At 63.2% G+C, this 24,190-nt stretch overlaps 1 protein-coding gene across 13 annotated transcripts in view; it reads right to left on the bottom strand.

Annotated features, from left to right (window-relative positions):
- Positions 1-24,190, bottom strand: part of Ablim2 (actin binding LIM protein family member 2) — a 136,719-nt gene that overhangs the window by 96,469 nt on the left and 16,060 nt on the right. For 12 of the 13 annotated variants that reach the window (XM_076865302.2, XM_076865307.2, XM_076865311.2 and 9 more), the window contains exon 1: positions 13,510-13,602. The exons of the other annotated variant lie outside the window; for it this stretch is intronic. In XM_076865302.2, coding sequence (XP_076721417.2) covers positions 13,510-13,534 — 25 coding nt within the window. In that variant the 5' untranslated portion in view covers positions 13,535-13,602. Of the gene's footprint in view, positions 1-13,509; positions 13,603-24,190 lie in introns of those variants that run through there. 13 annotated transcript variants of the gene reach the window in all.

Genomic DNA, 24,190 nt, shown 5'->3' with positions numbered 1-24,190 from the left:
CCAGAGACCACGGTTGGCAAGACCTGTGAACAGCACCCACGGCCCTGGATCCACGTGAGAGAGCCTGCTGCGTCTTCCAGAATCGCAAACTAGACGTCCACATGCCTGGGCCACGGTGACATCTGCCCCTCCCGGGCTGGTCGCTGTGTCTTGAGCACAGCCTCCTCCCCAGCCAGAGCTCCAGGGGGCCGCCCCCCACAGCTCGGGTCCCCAAGAGCCAGCCTCCTGCCTGCCCTGAAGGCTGCTCAGGGTCCGCAGGCCCAGGCCCGGAGCCCCTGGCCTCTGCACTGCTCCTCAGGGAGGCCCGCCCCTCCTCGCCCCACTCCCTGTGGGGGCCACCACGGCCCTGCCTCTGGGACACCCTCGGGGCTTCCCCAGGCCACAGGGCTGCCTGCTCCTTGACTGCAGGTGGGGTGCACCTGGGCATGAGGTCTGCGCGGGGGGACAGCCATCACCACCTGTCAGCTGGGCCAGGCCTCCCAGCACCCCCAAGCCTGCACGTGCAGACTGCCCACTAACAGAAGGCCTCAGGTGTCCCACCAGGTGAGGGTGCACATGCCATGGGGCGCCCGCTCGGGGCACGTGACTCAGCCATAAGGGTAACATGTTGTGGCGCTATGGAGGGACATGAGGGACCTTAACAGCATGACACCGAGGGAAGGCGGCACCCTGAAGAGGCTGCAAGCTGGGTGACTCCAACCAGGACGCTGTGGAAACGGCAAGCCCACGGGCAGCAGGAACACAGCGTGGCCAGGGGATGGCGGGGGGACACACTGGTGGAGCAGAAGGACTTCAGGGCAGCGGCCCCGCTCCGTGTGATACCGCAGCAGTGGACACAGATCATTCTGCATCTGTCCAAACTCTTAGGACCTAAGGCACAGTGGACCGTGGACCTTGGTCAACAACGGCCAGCCAGCACTGTCTCGGAAGCCAGGACCCACCGGCTGCACCAGCGCGAGACGCTAGCAACAGGGGACCTGGGTGCAGGGGGACGTGTGGCGATTCCCACACTTTCTGTGAGCAGAGCCAACAAACGCCATCTATCTCCTTTCCCTCTCAATTTAAAAAGAAGGAAGCCCGCCCAAGGCCCAGCCACAAACACGGTTCCTGCCCCTAATTCAAGGCAGCCTGGATACTGGGCTGACGAGGCTCTTGCGGTGATGACAGCACAGACTGTAAACACTGTGTGACAGTCAGCACCCGGGGGCCGTGACGCTCAGGTCCCAGGATAACAACACCCCGGCCCTGGGCAGCCTCCATGGGGGAGAAGCACAGCTGCTTCTGGCAGGTCGCCCTGCTTGTCCCCCAGCGGGACACCTGCTCTACAGGAGCCACAAGGCCCAATCAGACGCCAGAAAGCTGATGCAACTCTGCAAACCTCAGTTTCCCCACCTGAGGACGGGCCTGGCCTAGGAGGTGTGTGCCACCCACTGAGGCAGGCAGTGCCCTCTGCGGGCTGCCAGGTGCCCAGGGGCAGCAGCTGGGTGGAGCTCTCTCCAGGGCACAGAGGCTGGGTGGGGAAGGACTGGAGGTCCAGACACTCTGCTAATGGCCAGAGAGCGCACACTGGACCCCTGCAGGGCACCGGCTCTGCGACGGCAGCTCATCTCTGCCAACAAGCGGCCCGCCGGGTTCACTTGCCACTGGCCCTGGGTGGCCCTTGGCCCACGGTTCCCCAGGCCACGCCTCTGCTGAGGACTGGCTTTGTGGGGCAGTGTCCCAGCTGTGCCTCACACTGGGGTCCACCTTCCGGAGGGGCAGGCAGGGAGCCAGGAGGGACGGGACCGAGAGGGCGGTGCTGTGTTGACCCTGGGTGCTGCTCTCTGGGGGCGGCAGGTGCTCGTTCCAGATCCTTGCCGTGACCTGGCTGGGAGGTGACGCTGACCTCGGGGCCCGTTAGCTCTTCACTCAGCCGCGCACAGTCCTGGAGCCGAGCAGGACCAGCCCAGCCCAGACCCCGGCCTCCGCCAGCCACCGTGTGGGTGTGGAGGCCAGTCTCAGCCCCAGGGAGCCTCCAGGCGCCAGGTGAAGGCACGTGGGCTCCTGGTTCCTGCACTCTGACCTCTCCAGTCCCCAATGTCCTCTGGCCCCAGGCTGTGCCTTCCCACCTTGTCCAGTCGTCAGACCTGGAGGCCGGCGGTGACGCCTCCGCAGAGCACGCGGGGTGCTGGCCTTTCCCCTTCACGAGACCCCAGGCCCTGCCTCCCCCGTCGGCAGCCCATCCTCATGGTGCTGAGCCCCCGGCAATCTCCGCAGGGAACAGCCACTCGTCCTGCAAGGCTCGGAAGGGCAGTCCCCCACAGGCCGCAGCGACAAGGGTCCAGGTGAGCAGGCCATTCCTTCCCCCCCGCCTCCCCCACACACACCTGAGGCTCGTTCAGAGCCCTGAGCTGCCCCAGGCCCCAGAGAGACCCCTGTGGGTGGGACAGCGCTGGCCCTGCTCACTGTCGGGGTCCATGCCTCGTCCCCAGGTACGGCCTGTCACCTCCCACAGGGCCCCAGCCCAGGTGTGTCTGATGCCCCCACCGCTCGGCCCCCCTGGTCTGCAGCACAGAAGATAGGCTGGCCACCATGCAGGGTGGGGGGACAGGAGGGGGCACCCAGGGTGATGGGGGCAGGAGAGGGGCACCCAGGCTGGGACACAAGGCAGGGCCAGGCCCTTCTCCCCCAGGGACTCTCTCTCACTGAGCAGACGGCGGAGCCCCCTCCATCCCGAGTCCTGGGGTCCCAACTTCGTTTCTGCCTGGCGTCCACGCAGCTCTGCCGCCCCTCCTCCAAGGGCCACCGTGGTCTGAGCCCAGCAGGCCCTGGGCCCCCAGGTTCTTCCTCCCTGCTCTTCTTCTGGGGGCTGGGACAAGCCACTGTGGGTGAGATGGGTCCTGTGTGCTCTTTTCAGGGACGTGGGACAGCCCAGCAGAGGTGGCCTCCGAGTGACCCAGTGGCCATGAGTTGTGTGAACGGCTGGTTGGCAGCTCCGACTTGCCCAGCAGTGCTGAGGTGACCTGATGAGCTCCCCAGGACCCGGCTTACACACGTCCACTCCTGAGGCAGTTCACCCAGGGCTGTGGGATGCCCAGCGACGGCCTCCTTCCAGATCTTTCCCTCTAACCTTGTCAACCAGCAGGCCACAGGTAGGTGCCGCAGCCAAGGACCCTGTGTACAGGTCGGAGGGCTCCGAGAGGAGGTGACGCAGTAGAGACCCTGGGAGGGCGGGCACCGGGGACAGCAGCAGCAGGCTTTGAGGGCTTGTCTGGGTGCCGCCCTGGCCACCTGGTGGCTGCTGCCTACGGCCTGTCTGCCTCCCTGGCCCTGAAGGGCCCCTGGCATGGCCAGGTTGAGAGTCTGTGTCCCTAGGCCGGGGCTGGGGAGGCCTGAACTGACCTGGCCCCTCCCAGTGCTCGGCCAGTCCTGGGGGGACATCCAGGGCACAGGGAGTGAGGAGCCGCCCCTGCTGGGCACCATCGCTGCCCCTCAGCCATCTCCTCAGTGTGGAGTCAACGGCCCAGAGGTGCCTGCACCTGAGTTCACCCTCGGGTGCCCCCCAGGCGCCCCCCAGGGCTCAGAGCCCCTCGCCCCCACAGCACTGTGTGAGTGGAGTCTGGTGGCAGACTGGGCCACGCCTCGCCTATGGCCCTCCGTGTCACTTGTTAGGAAACCATGCCAGGTCACACGCGCCCGCTCCTAACCTACTTAGGGCTGGCGGCTAATTATAACCCGAGCCCAGGGAGCTGCTCCAGCGCTGGCCCCGTTCTTGCAAGGCCGTCAGCCTGGGCGCCGACGGCTCTGGGCCCCATTCAGCCCTCCACTCGGAAAGACGCACTGTCCCCACTCCTGCCGGGCTCCCGCATGCCCAGGCTGGGCGCAGGTGATGAGGTCCACGTCCCCAAGCCATTCCACTCACGGCTTGGAGGTGGGACAGATGTGACACACCACAGGCAGAAGCTCGGGCATCAGTGATGCCTGAGGCCCAGGCCCAGGCCCAGGTGGGCACCCCACACGCCCTCCAGGTGACCCCTCCAGCTCCCTGTGGGCTGCTCCCCAGCACCTGGGAGGCCAGACCTCGTCCCTGTTCCCACAGCAGACTCCAGTTCCTCCCACAGACCTCTGACCTGGCCAATGGGCTCCTGAGGACGGCGGTCTGCTCAGCTCTGCCCCCAGGTCCCAAGAATGGACAAACGGCCTGAGCTCCGGTGCTTGCAGACGGAGCGGAGAGAAAGTGCCTCCCTCCCAGACGGCTGCTCCCACTCGCCCTCCGGGGCCCCTGCCAGCCCCAGGCCCGCTCCCAGGGCTCTGACCCTGCCCTGGTCCTCAGTGCCCTGTCCAGGGCTGGCCTGGCCAGCAGCAGGGGTGCCGGGTGAATGCACCACCCCTCCACGCTCACTGTCCCCTGAACATCCTTGAGGTCTGCCTCCCCTGAGGGTGGGGCTGCCGTCCCCCCAGCTCACCCGGCAACCCGGTGCCCAGCCCCGACCTGGCAACACAGGTGCCCAGCACAGAGGATGTCCCTGCCCCCACCTGCTGAGCAGCAGCTGGGCACCTGGGTCACCCACTCCAGCTCGCCCAGTGCGCCCTGCAAGGCCCTTCCCCGCTCTTTCCACAGGGCTCTGTAGGGGACCGTGGGAGTCCCCACAACACAGCCTTGGCCCTTCTTCCAGAAAGTGCTGGGCCCCAGACCTAAAGAGTATGACAGGAATGACACCAGGTGGCCTCTGCAAGGTCACAACACGCCACAGACTCTGCCTTGCTTTCTCAAGACGCTCAGCAGCCATGTTGTGAGGAACCCAAACCAGCCCTAGGCGGTGACCACACACAGAGGCCAGGAGCTGCTCTGGGCGGAAAGCCACTGAGCCGCCAGCTGCTGTCACCCACCAGGCGTGACAAAGGTGCCTCCACAGGGCCCCATTCCTCAGGCACCCCTCACTGCGGAAGTCACACACACCACCGTGCCCCTTCTGAGCGTCTGGCCCTCAGAGCCCGTGGGGGTCACGGGTGCTTCATGCCACTGAGGTTTGCTATGGAGCCACAGAAGCCAGGAAGCCACCTGACCTCAGAGCACCGCTCTGCAAGGCTCTGCCGCCCCTGGGTGATGTCCAGAGCATGCCAGGCTCTCCGCCGGCTGGCTGCTCCCCGCCCCGCCCCTACCCAATCAAGTGCTCTACCACAATCGTGGCGCCCCGGGGCCTTGGGGACTCTGCGAGGGGTCTGTAAATGCACCTGTACTCTAGATGAGGGACTGTTGACCCCTGAGCTCGGCAGGGCCTGTGGCGTCCCACCCTGGGCCTGCGCTCCAGGCACGGGAAGAGCAGCGTCCCTCCAGAGGGCTGCAGCCCCCGCTCGGCCCCGGGACATCTCCTCCGCGTGTGCGTGAGCGGGTGCCACCGGCAGGGTGCGCTCACGGGACAGGGGTCGCCACTCTGGAAGGTCCGGGCCCTAAACCTGATGCTACCTACGGCAGCGTCCCTGTGCTCCAGGCAATGCCACAACAAACACCAGAGTCGCATTGTGAGACCCGTCCACCAGAAGTCCAGGTTCCCAGGACAGCGGCTCCCCACTCCCAACACTCCCCGTGTAGACCAGGCAGGGACGACACTCCCCGTGTAGACCAGGCAGGGATGATACTCCCCGTGTAGACCAGGCAGGGATGATACTCCCCGTGTAGACCAAGCAGGGTGGGGTCAGGGAGACACTCCCCGTGTAGACCAGGTAGGGTGGGATCAGGGAGACACTCCCCATATAGATCAGGCAGGGGTGAGGTTAGGGGAGACACTCCCCGTGTAGACCAGGCAGGGACGACACTCCCCGTGTAGACCAGGCAGGGTGGGCCGGGGCCACACTCCCCTCCCACTCCGCCAGCCGGCCCAGAGCTCTCCCAGGAGAGAATCACTGCCCTGCACAGCGGGGCTCAGAGAGGCGCCTCCATCTGGGCCAAGGGAAGACAGCGCCCAGAGGCAGTGGGCCTCCCTGAAACCTTGGCAGCCACCTGGGAGGCAGGGAGTCTTAGGTCCAGTTGGCCAAGCTCAGAGAGGTGAACCAACCAGTCCAAAGCCACACAGCCAGAGGGCAGAGCCAGGATTCCACTGCAGGCCTCTCTCCTTCCAGTCACCCACTTGGGTCTAACGCAGCAGGGTCACCTGATTTCCACTCCCTGGTCTTCATGTGCAGTCCCGTCCCCTCCGCTCCACTCAGGTAGGACTCTGACCCTGCCCAGGCTGCACACGACGCTCAGTGCTCCCATGCCCAGTGCCAGGTGCTCCCGTGCCCGTGGGTGGGTCATGCCCTCTGCCTGGCAACCAGAAGTGGTCCTGCTGGCCGCGAGCCCAGGGTGTCCTGCCCGTTCCCACGTAGGCATCTCTGCTAGGCCCCTGCAGTTCCTGCTGGCCCCGTGGCTCGACGTGGGAGGAGGTGGACTGAAGGCCAGCTGACCGCACCCGGACTCAAGGCGGAGCTCAAGGTGGGTGGGCGGGATGAAGCCCTCAATCCCCCCAGCTTCCTGCAGAAGCCCACAGCAAGCGGGGGGCAGGGGTGACCTTTCACGAGGCCTGGGTGTGGTCTTGGGCCCAGGGCAATGGGGAGGCCAGCCCTGCCAGTCTCAGTCCTGCCATCTGTCCAGGAAGGTCCCAGCTGACCCGACCTCTGGTGACATGAGGATCTGAGAGAGGGACACCAGGCCACAAGCTCACCACACAGTCACCAGGCTCCAGGTGGCCTTGTGCCCAGCCCCACAGATGCTGGGGAGTCAGTGCACAGCTACAGAGGAGCCAAGGTGGGCAGCAGCAGCCTCGGGAGCTCGTCCCAGCTTCAGGAAGGCTCTGCCTTGCTGGACAGCCCAGGGCAGGCCCCTTGCCCTCTCAGTGCCCAACCTGAGTTGGCCTCTTAATTCTCACAGGTCAGGAAAGTTCTCCATCTGCCCAGCTGGGGAGTGTCCCCTTGAGTCCCATCGAGACCATAGCAGGGACAGTTGGGATGATGGAGTCCCCAGGACAACTCTGGGAGGATGGCAGAGTAACCAGGGTGGTGGCCTTGGGCACGAGCACCTACGCTGCACCCTCTCCCTGGGGTCCTGCCTTGCCTGGAACTTTCTGTGGCTCCCCATGGCTGACAGAGCACAGCTCTGCCCTGACCGAGTGCCCAAGCCCACCCGCCTGGTTTCCTAGCCCATCTGTCCCCACTCTGTGATCCACACGCCCCAGAGCTACCCTCTGCAGCCCCAGTGCCAGACCTGGCTACCACCATCCCTGCCCACCCCCTGTGAAGACCCCCGTCCTGCGGGCCCTGACCAGGCCTCCTCCGTCCTGACGGTGCCTTTTAGCACCACTCACCCATCCACGGGAACTGGGCTGACGAGGACCCTCTGCAAACTGAGCACCCTGCGTGGCCACAGTGACCCCTAGAAACTGGACCTGGCAGCGCACAGATGGGAAAACTGAGTGGGGGGATTGCCCAGGGCTCCCTGGGTAGCTCTCCCCGACTGTGACCTTGAACATGGAGAGTGGACTCTGGCTGAAGTGGTTCTCTGGGGCTCGCGGCAGCTCCCACGAGTGGTGCTGGGGACAAATGACCTGGCCCACTTGGACAATGCAGGGGACACCCAGAAGCATGCTGCTCTCAGACGGGTCTCGGTCGGGTGCAAGTCCTGCCCTGAGTCCAGGGCTGGGCGGAGCCTGCGGGACCCAGGCCTGGACTGCAGCATGGACACTGAGGGTGGCGCAGAGAGCACCATCAAATGACCTGGTGTGACTGTCCTGGTGCACATGGAAGCCACACCGCATCCAAGTCTGGTGGCCCGGGCTGCCCAGGGTCTCTTTTCCTTTTTTTTTCATTCTTTTTTTTTATCTTGGGGAGGGGTCTGACTATGCCACCAGGCTGGCCTCAGTCTCCTGGGCCCAGTGGTCCTCCCTCCGCCTCCTGAGTGCTGGGACTGCACACCTGTGCCACCGGCTTCCGAGGGCCCAATGGCTGCACCCCTTCCCAGCATGCCCGCCCTGAGGCCGCCCACGGGCCTGTCACTTGCTGAAACTCCTGAGCCCCGGAGGCTGAGAGTCAGAGCAGGGCATCGGCTGAGTGAGGGGCTCCCTGCTCTGGCCCTGGGGGCACCGCGAGGTGGGCAGAGGCACCTAACTAGGACAGTCGGAGCCTGTGTCCCCCAGGCAGGAGCTCACTAGGACAGTGGCTCTTGGCCTCAGGTGGGCTCCACCTGCAGAGGGACAGACCAGGACACAGTGCTGGGGGTCCCGGGCAGCCCCAGAGCCTGCGAGCGGTGTCCCCTGGGGAGGGATGGGGAAGGAAGACGGCTAACTGGCCATCTGCTGCTGTCCTGAGAGGACCTGAGCAGGACCAAGGAGGCCACGTGGGGCCCCCAAAACTCATGTTGGGGCCCTGACTCTGGACCTCAGAATGTGGCTGCATCGAGAGACAGGCCCCCAAGGCATGCTCAGGCCCAGGGTCAGCGGGAGGCCCTGACCCAACAGCACCGGTGTCCTCTAAAAGGGAAACTGCGTTCCTCTGTTGAAGTGACACCGCTCCTTAGGGACACGACACTTATTATGTTGATCAAAAACCGTTGAGGCTCCAGGAGATGAAAGTGCAAGCCACCTCCCAGCCTGCTCAATACACGCTGTTTACACACCCCACACCGTCCCACGGTGCCCAGAGCACACACAGTGACGATGGTGACAGCTGATTTTGAAAGGGGAAATGGGGACACAGAGGACATAGCAAGATCACGCGTAGACTGGCGAGAAGGTGGCAGCACCCGTGTGGAGAGCCAGCCCTGCTCGCCTCAGCCTTGGAGGAATGGCCGTGCCACGCCGGGGTCTTGGACGTGGGCCTCCAGGATGGGTGACAAGGACTGGGGTCTGTCATTTATGTCGGCTCATCTGTGGGACTCAGGCCTGTGCCATCCGAGGAGGAAAGGGGTGGGGCTGGGCCCTGCCCACTTCCTGCTCCCCAGGGTCCTCCGTATGCAAAGTGCTGCCAAGAGCCACCAGGCCTGGACGTTTTGAGACTGGAGGTGCCCACAAGGTCACCTGGCTGGCCCTGGGGTGTGGCTGCCTTCAGAGGCAGAGCTGGGAGGAAAGCCGCCGAGAGCCCTGGACACCACAGCCCGCCAAGGCTCCAGCCCCAGCAGCTGTGGTCCCTCCCCCACAGCCACCCAGGTCCCTGCAGGATGGCATTTCACTGCCGGAAGAGCACGTCCTTCAGGACCGAGGGGCATCTGGTGGCATCCAGGACACACGCACAGGAAGTCACCAGTAGCCAGAGGGGGCGGCCCCACCCAGGCCAGGCAGTGAGTCAGTGACCAGGCTCCCAGCCCCGCGGATGTCCCTCATGTCCCCCCATCTGGCCTCCTCTAGGTGTCCGTGTCCAGCAGATGCCCATAGATGTCCAGGTCTAATGGGCATTAGGAAGCGCGTCTGGGGCGGGCAGCTCGAAAGCACCTCAGCTTCCAGTCCCTGCGCCGGGTCCAGGCCCTGCCCGGCACTGGGCACTCAGCCACATCCTGGGCACAGAGCTGCAAACAGGTGACGGACACCGCGAGGAACTGACCAAGGCCTGCCCCGGCCCCAACCCAGCTCGCAGCTCCCTGGGAGAGGCAGATCCCGGCTTCGAATCCAGCCTGAGGGCCAGAGAGCGTCCACAGGAGCCCGGGGCCTGTTATCCTGTCCCCACCCCCCAGAGGACACTCTGCCCGAGTCCGCGAGAGCTGCCATAGCTCGGCCTGGACCGCGGCTCGAATCGGGGACATCCCTTCCCCACAGCCCCGGAGGCTGAGGCCGAACTCAGGCGGCTCCTGCTGGCAGGGCACCTTCTCGCTGCGTCCCCAGGTTCAAAGACCTCTGGGCATGAAGCCCACCGAGAGGACATCTGAGGACGTGCCTGGCCAGGGCTCCACCAGCATGTGGTGCCCACGACCCAACGGCCAGCTCCTGGGCCTCGCAGGCCTTCGGCTGGTCCTGTCTGGTTCCCTAGACCTGCCCCCACAGGGACAGGTGCAGGTTCCCCTCGGCCAAGGCAGGTCAGCCAGTGGGCAGGCCCTGGGGCGAGGCTGAGCTCCTCAGGCCCAAGGACGGCTTTGCCACCAGGACTGGCCGCAGGCCATGGCTGCTGGTGGCAAAGTAGCCCTGTGAATCACTGGCTGTAGGCGTGGAGAGAGCCAGCCAGTACCAGCACAGAAGGCTTGGGGTACCTGCAGGACACCCCAGTTCCAAGTGCCCCCTGCTGTGTGGGCACAGGATGGGCACATCAGCTCCACCCCTGTCACCAACTGCACCGAAGCCTTAGACCCCTCACGTGGCCCACGAGAGACCCCAGGCTCAGAGAGGTTCAGCACTTGGCAAGACAGCACAGCCTGCACCTGGCGGTGGGGGCTGGAAGCCGTCCCTACAGGAACTGGCCCCCCGGCTCCCCACCACCCACCTCAGCTTCCTGGGTCTTCTCGCATTCTCCTGACCCACTGGCCAAGGCGGGCTGGCGCTGGGAAGTATTTCCTGAGCATCTCGTTAAAACCAGGCATCGGAGCCGTTGGCCGGGAGCGGGGTAAGCTGAGCCGAGCGGGAGGCTCGTGGGCTGTGGCCTGCCGGTCAGTTAACACGCAGGGCCCACAGCAGGCCTTCCGGCAGGACCCTGGGCTTCCGGGCTCTCTGACTCATGCCAGGGGCCCAGTTCACATGGACAGCAGGACTGGCCATGTCCAGCTCACAGCCTGCCTGCGCAGCCAGGTCCACTCAACCTGGAAAGGCCCAGGTTGGAGGGGCAGCCTGGGTGGAGCTGGCCCCAACCACTACCTGTCTCTGGGGACTGTGCCACTGCATTCAATGACAAAGTGACCTCTTTTTGATTCTACAGGATGTCCCTCACTGTCAGAAGCCACAGGGGACATGAAAGCTAAGACCAACAAAAAGCCCCCGCGCTGCCCTTGTCCTCTGAGAGCCCCCATGTGTGGCCCTTCCACCCTGGGAGTCCGCACACCACCAGGACATGGCTCGGCGAGGAACAGCAGGCCTCTCTCCCAGGGCCGCCTCTGCCCGGCCCCAGTCTTCCAGGCACCTCCGGGCACTGCCCAGGGGCCGGAGCACCCTGCACGCACGTCCCACACGGCCCCCGGGAGTGGCCACACCATACACTTCCCCTGGAAAATGGAGGACTCACGGGCTGGAGGTGTTCAGAGTTGTGTGCGATCCTCATAAAGTTTGGGAACTTTTCGTCACCCCGGAAAGAAATCCTGTATCTGCCCCTGCCCCATTTCCCCTTTCCCAGGTCCTGACGGTGACTGGTCTCTCTTTGGATTTGCCTGTGCTGGGCATGTCACTCAAATGGAATGGCCCCATATGTGGTTTTGCTTTCACTCCATCAGGTTTTCGGGTTATTCTGGATTATAGCAGATGTCAGAACTAATTTCCTTTTCATGGCTGAGTAATATTCCACCACGCGTTTTGCTCATCCATTCGTCAAGTCAGGTACTCTTGGAGGTGTTTCCACCTTGGGGCTCCTAGGATGATCCTGCCGTGAACATCCATGTGCACACTTTGGTATGGACGTAAGTCTTCATTTCTCTGGTGTATACACTAGGAGTCGAATTGCTGGGCCATGTGGTCCCCACTCATTGAACACTTTGAGGAACCACTGACTGCTCTCCCCAGCAGCTGTTCCCACCAGGGTCCTCCGCATCCTCCTCGGGCTCTGGTGCACCTGGCCTCCTGTTCCCGGCCCCCTGGCTGATGCCAACGGCTCCCTCCTCCTTCGCACTCCTGGGGGCTGAGGGTGCGCCGAGCTGCCCGCCCGAGTGGTCTCAGAGGAAGTCCCTCCAGGTGCTGGCCTGTGCGGCCAGCCATCTTCCTCGCCCTGGAGACGTCCCTGAGCCCAGGGGTTGAGATGGGACCCGATTTACACGGTTTTCCTTTTGTGGCTTGCGTTCTTGGTGTCACCTCAACAGACTGCCGCCTGAGGTGACAGGAGGACCAGTCGCCGTGTTGTCCCCAGAGCGGGAAGTCCCAGCTCTCCATCAGCTCTGCGGAGTTGACCTCCACCCCAGGCCCTGCTGCCCCTGCCGCAGCAGAGCCCGGGAGCTGCCGATGGCCGTGCTGTCCGGGTCTTCCTGAGGTGGTGCCAGGGCCCAGCACGGGCAGGAGCGAGGGCGGGAGGCTCAGCCCAGGCACCCTCTGGATGGTAGCCGTCCTCAGAAGTCACTTCTTTTCTTGGCTGGGGGACGCCAGCCCCCGACGTGGAAACCCCCCGGGACACGACGTGGCCGCACACCCTCAGCTCCAGGAGGCCCCCAGCATGTTCGGGACCGTGGGGCCAGGCGCCGCCCGGCCAGTGCAGGACCTCAGGGGCAGGGGTGAGGACCCCTCCCTCGGCCGGGGCTGGCCGCCGCGGGGCCCCATCGTCCCTCTCAGCCAGCCAACGCGGAGCCCTGCTGTTTGCTCCCAGCAGCCGGGGACCACACACCAGCCCTTTGTACAGAGGGACCTCAAGGCCCTGGGGACGGGCTGAAGCGTCCTGCTAGCCCGGGAGGTTGGGCCGGGGCTGGACTCGGGGCTTACCCTGGTCTGGCTTCAGGCCGACAGACTGCCCCGGCCGGAGCTGCTGCCCAGAGTGTGAGGTGCTGACGGGGAGACGCCCTGGCCCTGCCCCGGCCCCTGCCCCGGCAGACCCCGCAGCCCGAGGGAAGGACAACAGCGGGGGACAACGATGACATGCCGGTGGGCACCAAGCCTGTGCCCACCAGGCTGGGGGTGTCGTGGGTGAGGCCAGAAGCCTGCAGGGGTGGACTCTGGTGGCACTGCCCCCCACTCAGGGCCCTGCCGCTCGTGGGACTCGGCTGGGCTCTGGCTGCCGCTGCTTCCCGGGCCCAGGCTCCCTCCCCTCCTCTTCTCTCTCCTGCCCCCTTCTCTGACTCCCCAGGGCCCTCACCTCCTGTCCCTCCTGTCCCCGTCACCAGCTGGCCCCTTGTGCCCTGGCCTCCACGTCAGCACCAGGGAGCCCCTGTTCCCCGGAGCCAGGCTTCCTAGCTCCCAGGGCCGGGCACCCGCAGGACATCCAGCAGCACCGACCCTCCCACCGGACTCCCCAGGGCCCCTAGCTGTGACCACCAGGCCTCCAGACCCTGCTGCTGTCCCCTGGAGCAATGGGAGCCCTGGCTGAGAACCACTGCCTGGAACCGGGAGGCGGCCATGAGGGCGGGCGCAGGGTGTGGCCGGGGCTGGCTGGGCAGAGCCAGGGGCCGTCAAGACCCAGCTGCCTGGGAGCTGACCAGGCCACTCCCTCCAGAGCTCAGCACCTCCTCCCGCACTCGGCCACTATCCTCGCTCAGGGCCCTGTCTGTGACACAAAGCCCTGAGGCCACTGCAGGTGCCCTAGGTGCAGCCTCCCAGGACGCCCCCAGAGAGCCACATTAGGCCTCCGCTCCCCCCAGGCCTCCCAGCTGACCACGGGTCTCACGGCCTCACTCCACCAGAGTGGAGCCTCTCCTGGCCATGTGGGCCGAGCTCAGGCCGCCTGAGGCCTTACCTGTCCCTCCTCCGGGCATCCCCATGGAGCGTGGCCTCCTCCCGAGGGGCCAGGCCTCTCCCTCTGAGGCCGGAGCCTGCACTGTGGAGGCTGTGGGAGGCGCCTCTGTGGCCAGCAGTCTCCAACGACGTGCCAGAGGGTCACATGGCTGGCACCCACGCCCAAGGCGGGCAGGCCAAACCCTTCCCAGAACACCAAAATAGCCTCCGCACACAGCCTCTCCGGACATGCACCTGTCTCCCAGGCATCCGGGAAAGGATGGGGGACCGCTACTGACCCCAGCGCTGGGCAGCGGGGTGAGCACACAGGAGCCCTGGCCCCGAACAGCACACAGAAGGGGCTCCAGCCACCCACATCTCTCTCCCAGACGGCCGAGACTGAGGCGTCCCCAGCCTTCCACTTGTCCTGCTCCTGGTGGCCCCGTCCCCACTCCATCTCCCTGCGGGTCTGTGGACGTAGGGCTGACCCCAGCATCACGGCATTGGGACTAGAAGACCTGGGGCCACTGGCCTCCCCTGACCCTGGAGCACAGGAGGCCCACTTCCCATTCCCCTGGCGGCCCCAGGCCTTGGTGTCACTCCCCACCCCCTTGAGTTCCCTGCGCCAGGGGAGCCCTGGCCACCCCAAGTACCCACACTGAAAAGGCAGGTCCTGAGGGCCCAGGCCTCAGCGGCAGAACACACCTGCCTTCTGGCGCTCAGCCGCAAGGTGTATGTGAGCCGAGGGGCAGGGCCATGGCAGGCCAGGCCGATGCCCGGGGCCCCGCAGCTCTGTCGGGACTCCCGGCCGGGAAGCCTGGTGCTGCACCCAGGGACACTGTCTCAAGGGCGTCTGCAAAGTCAGGGAAAGGGCTGAGAGAGGCTGGCCTTGGGGCCCCACCCCGCCCTCCAGGCCCTGGGGGGGCAGGTCCAGCTGCAGCACCTCCTGCGGGTGCTGAGCACACCTGAGCCTTTACAGATTGACACCTGTCATTTAAGATGCGCCTGCAGCCCTGAGGTGACACCATGAGCATCCCCACAGGACAGCCAGCAGATGGCCAAGCCTGGCAGGAGCAGCCTGCTGGGTGCCCAGGTCTGCGGGACAGCCCAGCCCAGCCCAGAGGCGCCAGGAGTGCTTGGCGGGGGCAGGAAGGCTTTCCAGGGGAGGCGCCATCAGAGCCCAGCCGTGAGGAAGGAGCAGGAATGAGCCAGAGAAACAGGGGGTGGGGGGAGAGGGAAGGGGGCTCGGGCCGAGAGGCAGTTCCTGGGCTGCGGCGAGGCGGGGGTCTGCACCCCTCCCCTTGTAAACTGGTGCTGCAGGGGCCGGCAGAGGGCCGCCCGGGGACTGGCCATCGCCCATGAGTGGCAGGGAACAGCATGCGTGGAAGGGCATGCAGTGGAGGATGCCCAGAACATGCCAGAGAGCAGGGTCCCAGCTCTGCCCCACCTCCACGACAGACCGTCTGCCCACGGGATCTGCCCTTGGACTGAGGTGGCCTCTGCAGGGACCCTGACTTTGCTTTTCTTTTCACAAAGTGTCCGGAGGTTGCAAAGGTCCCCGTTTTGTGGGCTTTCTTCACACGGCAGTCTCCTTCCCCGTGTGAAGCTTTTGAACCTGAGGCCGCCTGTTTACTGATCCTTGTCGTTATTTCCTGAGCTGTAGGGCAGAGGGTTGCTATCCATGACATGTAAAGAACTAGAACCTTCCACCAGGAAACCAGATCTCACAGAGAGTCAATGACAAGTGTATTAAACAAGCATGAGAGGCCCACAAATGTGTGAAAAAACGTTTAGCCACCAACCAAGGAAACGCAGGTCGGAACCGTGCCGAGCGTTCCCCTCCGTCCAGCTGGAGTGACCACTGTCAAGAATGCAAATGACAATGAACACAGGGGTGGGGGAAGGACTAGACGACACCCGGTGGTCGGGCTGTGCACCCACTCTGGAATGAGCAAGGCCAGGGGTGGCACTGCGTGTGGCCTGGCTCAGCACCTATCCTGAAGGTCACCCCTCTACAACTCACAACTACTGAACCAGCCCAGGTGGAAGAATGGATGAAGGAGATTCTACACACAGACACAGACACACAGACAGACAGACAGACACAGACACACACACACAGACAGACACAGACACAGACACAACACACACAAAGACACACACAGACACAGACACACAGAGACACACACACACAGAGACACACACAGACACACACACACAGAGACACACAGACACAGACGCAACACACACAGAGACACACACAGACACAGACACAACACACACACAGACACACAGATACAACACAGACACAGACACACAGAGACACACACACACAGACACAGAGACACAGACACACACTGACAGAACCACAGACACAACACACACACAGATACACACAGACACAATACACAAACACACAGATATAGACACATACAGACACACAGACACAGACACACACACACAGACACAACACACCCACATACACTCAAACACACAGATACACACACACACAGATGACACACACACACAGGCACACACGAGGGAGTTCCACTCAGCCATAAAGAAGGATGGAATGGTGGCATTTTCGGGGAGTGGATGGACAGGAGAACGCACCCAGTGATATAAGCCAGATTTACAGGGTCGGACGTCTCATGGGGGCCAGGAAGAGAGAAAAATCGGGAACAAGGGACTCGTGAACACAGAAGGGACAGCGGTGGGGAAGATGAAGAGGGTCAGGCAGGGGAGGAGGGAGGACAAGGACAGGCAGGGGCCACATGGACCAATCACGGTGTGCCTGTGCGGATCTGCCACAGTGAGACCCTCTGTTCTGTACAGTCACTAGGTACCAATAAAGCAAGGTCACACAGGGAGGACGGCCCCGCCCTGGCTGCGTTTCCCAGCACCGCCTCGCTCTGCTCTCCCTTGGGGACACCCACAGGTCCACGTGGCTCATCATGGACACAGAGACCATAACTCCACTTTCCAGTGAGATCACGCAGGAATGTCTAAGCACAGAAGGCCCGGGGTGCGGGGAGGGGGGCCTGACCTGAGTGCAGTGGCCCCAGGGCAGGGGGACCCACTTTCCTGACCTGGCTTCCTGCGGGCCAGGACCCCGAGCTCGCTGAGCGAGGGAGGGAGCCGAGGGCCAGTGATGGTTTGCAGGTATTCCTTTTCCTCAATTCCCCTGCATCTCCCTTCCTTCCTGGGCTTGGCTGCAGCAGGCTCCAGGCCTGAGGGATCGGGGAAGGGAAGCAGAGGCGGCCTGCAGGTCACCTCCCTCTGGAGCTTGGGGCCTGGGGGGTTCAGGTGGTCTATGCCCGAAAAGGAGGAGTGGGCCTCTGAGGCAAAACAGTGGTGGCAGAAAAGAGAGGGAGGGAGGGAGGGAGGGAGGGAGGGGAGACCTGGAGGGAGGGAGATCCTCGGCTTCGAGGTGACTCCTGGCTGGTGGTGGAGGTAAGGTGTCCCACCAGCCCCCTGCACACGGGTGCTGCAGGGCCAGCATTCCTCTGGGGGACAGATGGCAGCTCCCAGCCAGGGCAGGAGGCATGGTGTGGCATGGACCCAAGAGCATCCAGTGTGGTTGGGGCAGAGCACCACAAGGGCCACCTGTCCCTGGCCCCACCCAGGAACTCTGTGTGACCCTGGCAGGGAACTGGGGAAGGGAGAGGGCCCCAGGAGTTGGACAGTTACTGTGCCCACTACAGCCACCTTCCCCCCAGGGACCAGCTGCTCCAAAGGATTTCCCTGGAGGAAACTCCTGCCTGCCCCTCCTGTTTTCAGCCATGTGATTGGGCAGGACAGGCCCCACCTCTAGCTCTGCTGAGCCCTGATTGGCTTAAGATAAAGCGAAATCTGCATATCCCATCAGTGGGCCTGACTCCCTGGCCCACCCTCCTCAGGATGGGGTGAGGCTAGGAGGAGGGTCGCTGCAGGTCCTTCTGTACCACATGTGCACCTTCTGGGTTGATGCTCAGGCAGAGTCAAAGACAGGCAGAGCTACCATTCTGAAAAGCCATAACCTGGGGGTAGGGGCTCAGGCAGAGTCAAAGACAGGCAGAGCTACCATTCTGAAAAGCCATAACCTGGGGGTAGGGGGACAGGGACAGGGACAGGGACAGGGACAGGGACAGGGACAGGCACTTTGAGCAGGTTCTCTGTTACTAGGTGGTGGTTTCCAAACTGTTCACACATTGGCACACGGAAAGGGCTCTGTACACTGTAGGTAGTGAGTGACCCTGCAGGCACAGGTGCCCACGCCTGTATGTGGCAGGGACCGAGTTTGAGGCCTCCTCCATCCTCACTCTTCCTAGGATCTTGGAGAGAGTGTATTTCCTGCCCCATGACTCTCTACTTGTCTCTCTGCTGGCTCTGGCCAAGGGCACACAGGTGGATGTGAGCATGTGGCAATTACAACTCTAAGCCTGAAAGAAGCCTCACGGCTCCTGCTAACCCCACCGAGTGCTGACCGCAAACTGAGTGGCTTTAAGCAACAGAAGTGTCTTCTCTCAAGTTCTGGAGGCCAGGAGTTCAAGATCAGCATCCCTGGGCTGAAATCAAAGTGTACAGGGCAGTGTTCTCTCTGGAGGTCTCAGGGAAGTGTCCCTGGCCAGCTGCTGGTGGCTGCTACATTTCTTGAGGCTGTGTCACTCCGATCCATCTGTTTTTGTGGTCATGGCTGTTTTTCTGTGTGTCTGTCTCTAACCTCCTTCTGCCTCTCCCTCATGATGGCAATTGTGACAGCATTTGGAGCTCACTGGATAATCCAGGAACGGACTGAGCGGCCTTAGAGTGATCCCATCTGCAAGCTCCCTTCCGCCCTAAGGAGACATTTGCAGGCTGCAGACACTGGACCATGTATCGCGGAGGAGGGAGCTTTGCAGCCTCCCCTGCGCGGGCAATGTTCACCCAACATCCTATGAACGGTTCCGCCCAGAAGCACTTTCCCTCATTATTCGTGACGAGCTCTACTATTTTCTATTCAGTTCACCCTCTTACATAACAGGTTCTGCTGTGACCCACTAAACTGGTTCTGTGCCCACAAACAGACCGCCACTCACAGAACAGAAACTTCCATCCAGCCTGCAGACTCTGCCTGGCAGGGTGGCAGGCAGGTGGACACCACAGGATTTCAAGAAAAGCCAGATGACCTCTGAATGCACACTGGGGCGGGGTCCTGTGCCCCAGCCCACCCTGCTCTTCAACTTGCTCTTGGCCATTCTGCCCAGGCCACCACATGCCCCTGGAATACACAGTGGACGACTAGGGACTGGCTAGGCCTAGATGTCCCTCTGTGGGTGAGGGAAACTGCTGGGTGCTCCCATCTGTCTCAACCAGTGGCACAGGGAGGGGTCTGTTCAGAAAGGGAGCCTGGGTCCTGTGGGGCTTCCCTGGGGCTGCGGTGGCTCCACTGCCCCAGCTCCTGGCTCCAGGCGCCCCCTCCTCCAGTGTCCTTGCTCATTCTAGCTCTTCCTCCTCAAGGGCCCAGAGCTGTGACTCCACCCCTGGCCGTAACTTGGGTGGTATGATGACAGGTAGAGCATCTATTGTCCCTAAGCTGAGACCAGAGGTGCTCCAGCATCCTGATTTCTGAAAGTGTGGGATTTCCAGCAGAAAAGCCCCCAACTTGGGATTATCTGCATGTGCACAGGGACAACAGGGGACCTGGCAGAAGCCTGGAAGCCAGCCACCTCCAGAGGTTCCCTGTCCACGTGGGCTGAAGGTAACGTGACGTGGTACAGGAAGCAAAGTCCTGTGTGTAGAATTTTCCCCTGTGGCCTCCTATTAAAGGGCTGGGAAAGGCCGGGGTTTGGAGCATCTCAGATTTCACATTCAGCTGCCTGATCTATGCTAACCCCACCTCTGTCACCGCCTGCAAGACACGAAGGACCTGAAAAACTGACCACAGGTGGTGGACACTTCCAACCCAACTCTAACACAGAGATGACACTGACACTTTTCCAAGGTCATAAAGAATGGGGTGTGTATGGCACTGCCCAGTCCCCCCCAGCACGACCCCAGTGAGGCCTCAGGGCTCCTCCCAGACACACCCATGCTCTCCGTTGCCACTGTCACCACCACGGTCGCCCCTGCAAAGCCACAGGCATGGACACCCTTGCCCAGCTGGCCGCCTTCTGCAGCTCAGGCAGCCCTGGGTTGGCAACCCTGCTGGGCACAGCCTGCCTGGCAACACCCCCCCTGCAGGATGCCCACCCACAGGGAGACGACCAGTGAGAGGAAGCCGGCCCCCCTGGCACATGGTGGGCACACGGGCACTGACAGCCTCCTCTCCTGATGCCCAGTGGTAAGACAGCCCTGGCCTGCTGTGGCGCAGCCCCACAACCACAGGGCCCCTGATCCCTGCCAGACTGACCTCCAGGTCTGCCCACAGAGGACCACAGCTCCCCCCCGTTGAGACCAAGCTCCTCGTTCCAGATCCCGAGACCTGGAGGCCTCCTCCTTCGGCCCCACGCCCATCATGCCACCCTCGCCCTCCTAGGCTCTGTGCCCAGCAGGGATGCCCACCTCCCCTGAGCTAGTGGACACCCAGCTTCCCTGCCCGGCGCCGTAGGCCCCTTGACTGACTCCCAGAGTCCCCTGGGCACACATAGGTGCTGGCCACGTGGCAACAACCCAGACACGGTCAGCCACTCAGGCAGAGGTCCCCGTCCATGCTCTAGGGGCCTGAGAGCTGCAGGACACCAGTGCCCTTGGCCCACAGAGCCCTGCAGGCCTCTGTCCCCAAACCACACCCACCGGTGGGGAGCCCCCCATGGTCCCCAACCCCACAGGCCCGTGGGAGATGGCAATCCACGCTAGAGTCCATCAGTAGCGATCCTCCCCTCCTACGGCACGCGGTCCACACGGCCACCCGCCTGCCGACCCAGGAAAGAACACAAGCAGAGCGCCGGAAAAATAAGCAAAGGTGACAGAGACCCGCAGGGACACAAGGGGCGCAGAAATGGAACAGGTGAAAACTCACAGGCTGCCAGTGCCTGGGGGTGGGGACAGCCCCTGCCCCGCAGCCTGGCAGGTGTTAAAAAGACCCGCATTCCTGTGCCACAGGGAGCTCCTGCTGACGGCCTGGACCAGGGCGCCCTGGCCATGGGCGAGTGGTCTGGTGGGATCCCTCCTATCAACAACACCTCTCCCAGGAACACCCTGGCACGTCACCTACACCTGTCTCGAAGCCGAGGTGCAGGCTCTTCTCCGCGGGGGCACAGAAGTGGGGCCCGCGGCCCCGGTGCCCCTACGTGCTCAGGGCAGGACACAGCCCAGCGGCTCCCGCAGGGAGCTCAGCTGTGCCCAGGCGCAATGATCAGACAGGGAGAGGCGAGCCGCGCCTCGGCCCACAATAGGGACAGGACGGAGGTCGTGAGCACAGGCAAAGCAGAGCTGGGGGATGGGCAGCAGCTGCAGGGGTGGATGGGCCAACAAGCCTCTGCGAGGCCACCTGGGGTCACCCATGCCTGGCTGATGTGGTTTGTCCCCAAAGGTCGCATGCTGGAAGCGTGGTCCCTGATTAAGAGTGTAGAGGGGGCAGAACCTCAGGGGCGAGGCCTAGTAGAAGATGACCAGTCCATCGGCTGCCCCAGGGATCTGTGCTTCCCACAGGAGCAGGGCAGCGCGCCTGAGTCCTGAGAGCGAGGCTGTCATAGGCAAAGCCACTCAGGCACTTGGCCCTTGTGCACGCGCAGCTTCTCTTTGGCTTCTCCGTGTTGTGGCACAGCCAGGGCACCTGGCAGACACTGGCACCATGTTGGTCACACTTGCAAGCCAAATAAACCTCCTTTCTTTACCAATTACCCAGCCTCAGGTGTCCCCTCGCAGCTCCACCAAGACACAGGGCCAGGGGACGCAGGAGACTCAGGAGAGCTGGGCGATGGGCCCACCTTCCAGAGGTTCAGGGGAGGGCGGGACACCGCTGTGGCCGGACGTCGGACTGACCGCCCCGGCTACAGGAGGCAGATAACACCGTGTTTGGTTGGTTGTTCTTTGTTTTTTCAGCTTTTTTGTATGCTTAAAAGTTTCTCCAGGGGCTGGGGCCGGGGCTCAGAGGTGGAGCTCTCGCCTGGCATGTGCGAGGCCCTGGGTTCGAGTCTCAGCACCACGTATGAATAAATTAAAAATTTATTTATTTTCTATGTCCATCAACAACTACAAAAATATTTTCCAAAAATATATTCTGTTAGATGTGGGGACAGAGATGACTAATCAAACAGCTCAAGGGACCCGGCTCGTGCCCGACCTGCTGGCTATGCCTTCAGAGACTCCGAAAATAAGTCACAGTCACAGAGGAGGCTCCAGGGCCCACAGCTGGCGCCCACGGATGGCACTGCTGCCCACGGCCACCTCTGGCTGCTCCCACAGGCAGGCCCCTGGCCCACCTTTGCGCCTGGGTGCTGGACCTCATGTCCTGACCTAACGCAGGCCACCGCTGGGCCCAGGCAGGGTGGGAGGTGTAGCAGCACCGGGGACCCATGGTGGATGAGAACAGCTGGGCGAGCGCACACAGGCCACTGGACGATGGCAGGAAAGGTGGAGAAGTGGGTTTCAAACGTGGGCACCCCCCGCCAGTCCTGGGCTGGCATCTCAGGCAAGGTCTCCACCTCGCCAGCCTAGAGCCGCCATCTGCACGAGAGGAGAAGAGCACCTCACTCACGGGGGTGAAGGGTGAGCATGGTGAGAAGGACAGCGAGCCCATGGTGTCTCAGCACACCCTCACATGCGGCCTGCTCACGGCGGCCGAGAGGTGGAAGTGACCTTTAGGCCCCCAATAGACACAGAGACAAGCAAAACGTGGTCCACCCACTTGGTGGAATAGTATGCATCCCTAAAAAGGAAGGAAGCACTGACACATGCTACAAAACCGACAGACCTTGAGGACACTGAGTGACATGAGTGGGTCATAGAGGGACCTTGAGTGTGAGTCACTTGTGAGGTCCCCAAAGCAGGACAATCATGGAGCAAGAAGGGGGGTGCCAGGGCTGGGAGGTGGATGGGGGCTACTGTTTGGCGGGGGCAGGGTATCAGTTTTGCCTCATGAGAAAGCTCTGGAATGGACAGTGGCACTGCTGCCCAGCCTTGGAAAGGCACTAAGGCCACCGGGCTGTGCCACTGAAGATGGCTGGGAAGGCTGCTGGCTGCACGTGGAGCCCCACAATGTTTCAAGAGCACTGAGAGGCGCCCTCCGCCCAGGGTGATGCAGCTCCGGCAGACGGGGTGCGTGCATGGGGGGAGGGGCGCTTCCCTGGGATGGGCTTTGGGGGCCGCTGGGACGGGGGTGGCCTGGGGGGAATCTGACAGCAACGACACTCTGAGCCCTGCTGACCGTAGAGGAAGGGGCGTGGGGGCCGGCACAGGATTCCCCCTGGTGTGGCCACGTCGCCACGGCACCGCCCGGCCAGCGTCCCAGTGTGGCCTTGGGTCCAGCTGCAAATTTCCAAAGCACAAGGCCGGACTCCTGGCCCAGCCTCAGGAAACTGGGCGGCGGAGCTTCCTGGCACCTCCCGGGGCGTGGCCAGCTGAGGCTGGGCCCTGGCCGCTGTGGTCTGAGCACCTGGGACCCCAGAATGCACAGGCCCAAATGCAGAACCCGAAGGTGACGGGGTTGGGGCCTCTGGGGTGAGGTCCGGGTGGGCCCTCGTGAGTGGATTAGTTGGGACAGAGGCCCCAGAGAGCCACTCGCCCCTCCATGAGGACACACAAGAAGGACCGTCCATGACCCAGAACACGGGCCCTCACCAGACGTGGATTCTGCCAGCCTAGACCTTGAACCTCTGGCCTCCCGACTGAGGACTCCGTGCCCGCTCTGCATGCCCCCAGCCTGTGGTCTTGGCTGGTGGCCCCAGATAGTGCACAGGCTGGGCACTGCCACACTCTCCCCTCAGCCCTTTGCTGCAGAGGAGCTGGGCAGGCTCTCCAGGAGTCAGACAGAAAGGGCAGGACCCTGGACCAACCAGTGGACAAGCACATGTGTCCACAGGGAGGAGCAGGGAGTGGCCGAGGGCTGGCACACGCGGCAGGGAGCCAGTGGCAGAGGCATCGGGTGACGGGGCCAGAGGAGGGGGCAGCCTGTGCAGAGGCCCAGGGGTGGGAGAGGTGGCCCGTGTGCAGCCTCAACAGCTCAGCGTGAGGGGACAGCTGGCAGGGGGAGGCTCTGGGAGGGGAAGCTGCGGAGGAGACGGCTGGACAGCAGCCCTCAGCCAAGCCACTGAGTCCCTCCCTGTGCAAAGTGACTCCCCAGGCCAGGCCACCAAGGCCCAGCCCGTGGGACACTCCCAGCAAACACCCAGTGATACAGCCCACGGAAAATGACACGGGGTCCCTCACACTTAAGCACAGAGCCACCACATGACCATAAGTGCCACCCCTGGGGTATGCCCCAAAGGGTGACAAGCAGGGACTCGGCAGGTACTGGTAACAGCCAAGAGGTGAAGCAGGGCAGGTGCCCCTCGGCCCCCACATCCCGGCCCTCCCCAGCCTTGAAAAGGAAGGGCATTCTGGCCCAGGCCACAACGTGCCCGGGCCCTGAGGACCGTGTGCTAAGTGACCCAGGCAGTCACAGGACAAACACCACAGGGTTCTGCTCATGCAGTCCCCAGAGTAGTCGAGTCCACAGGGATCGGCGGGTGCCAGGGGCTGGGGGCTGCGGAGTCGGCATTTAATGGGACCGAGCTTCCCAGGCAGGCGGTGGCGATGGCTGC

Source organism: Callospermophilus lateralis, chromosome 8 (assembly GCF_048772815.1).
Source record: "Callospermophilus lateralis isolate mCalLat2 chromosome 8, mCalLat2.hap1, whole genome shotgun sequence".
Taxonomy (NCBI): Eukaryota; Metazoa; Chordata; class Mammalia; order Rodentia; family Sciuridae; genus Callospermophilus; species Callospermophilus lateralis.
Note: the sequence above shows the minus strand (reverse complement) of the source record. Positions and strands in the feature narration are given on the sequence as shown.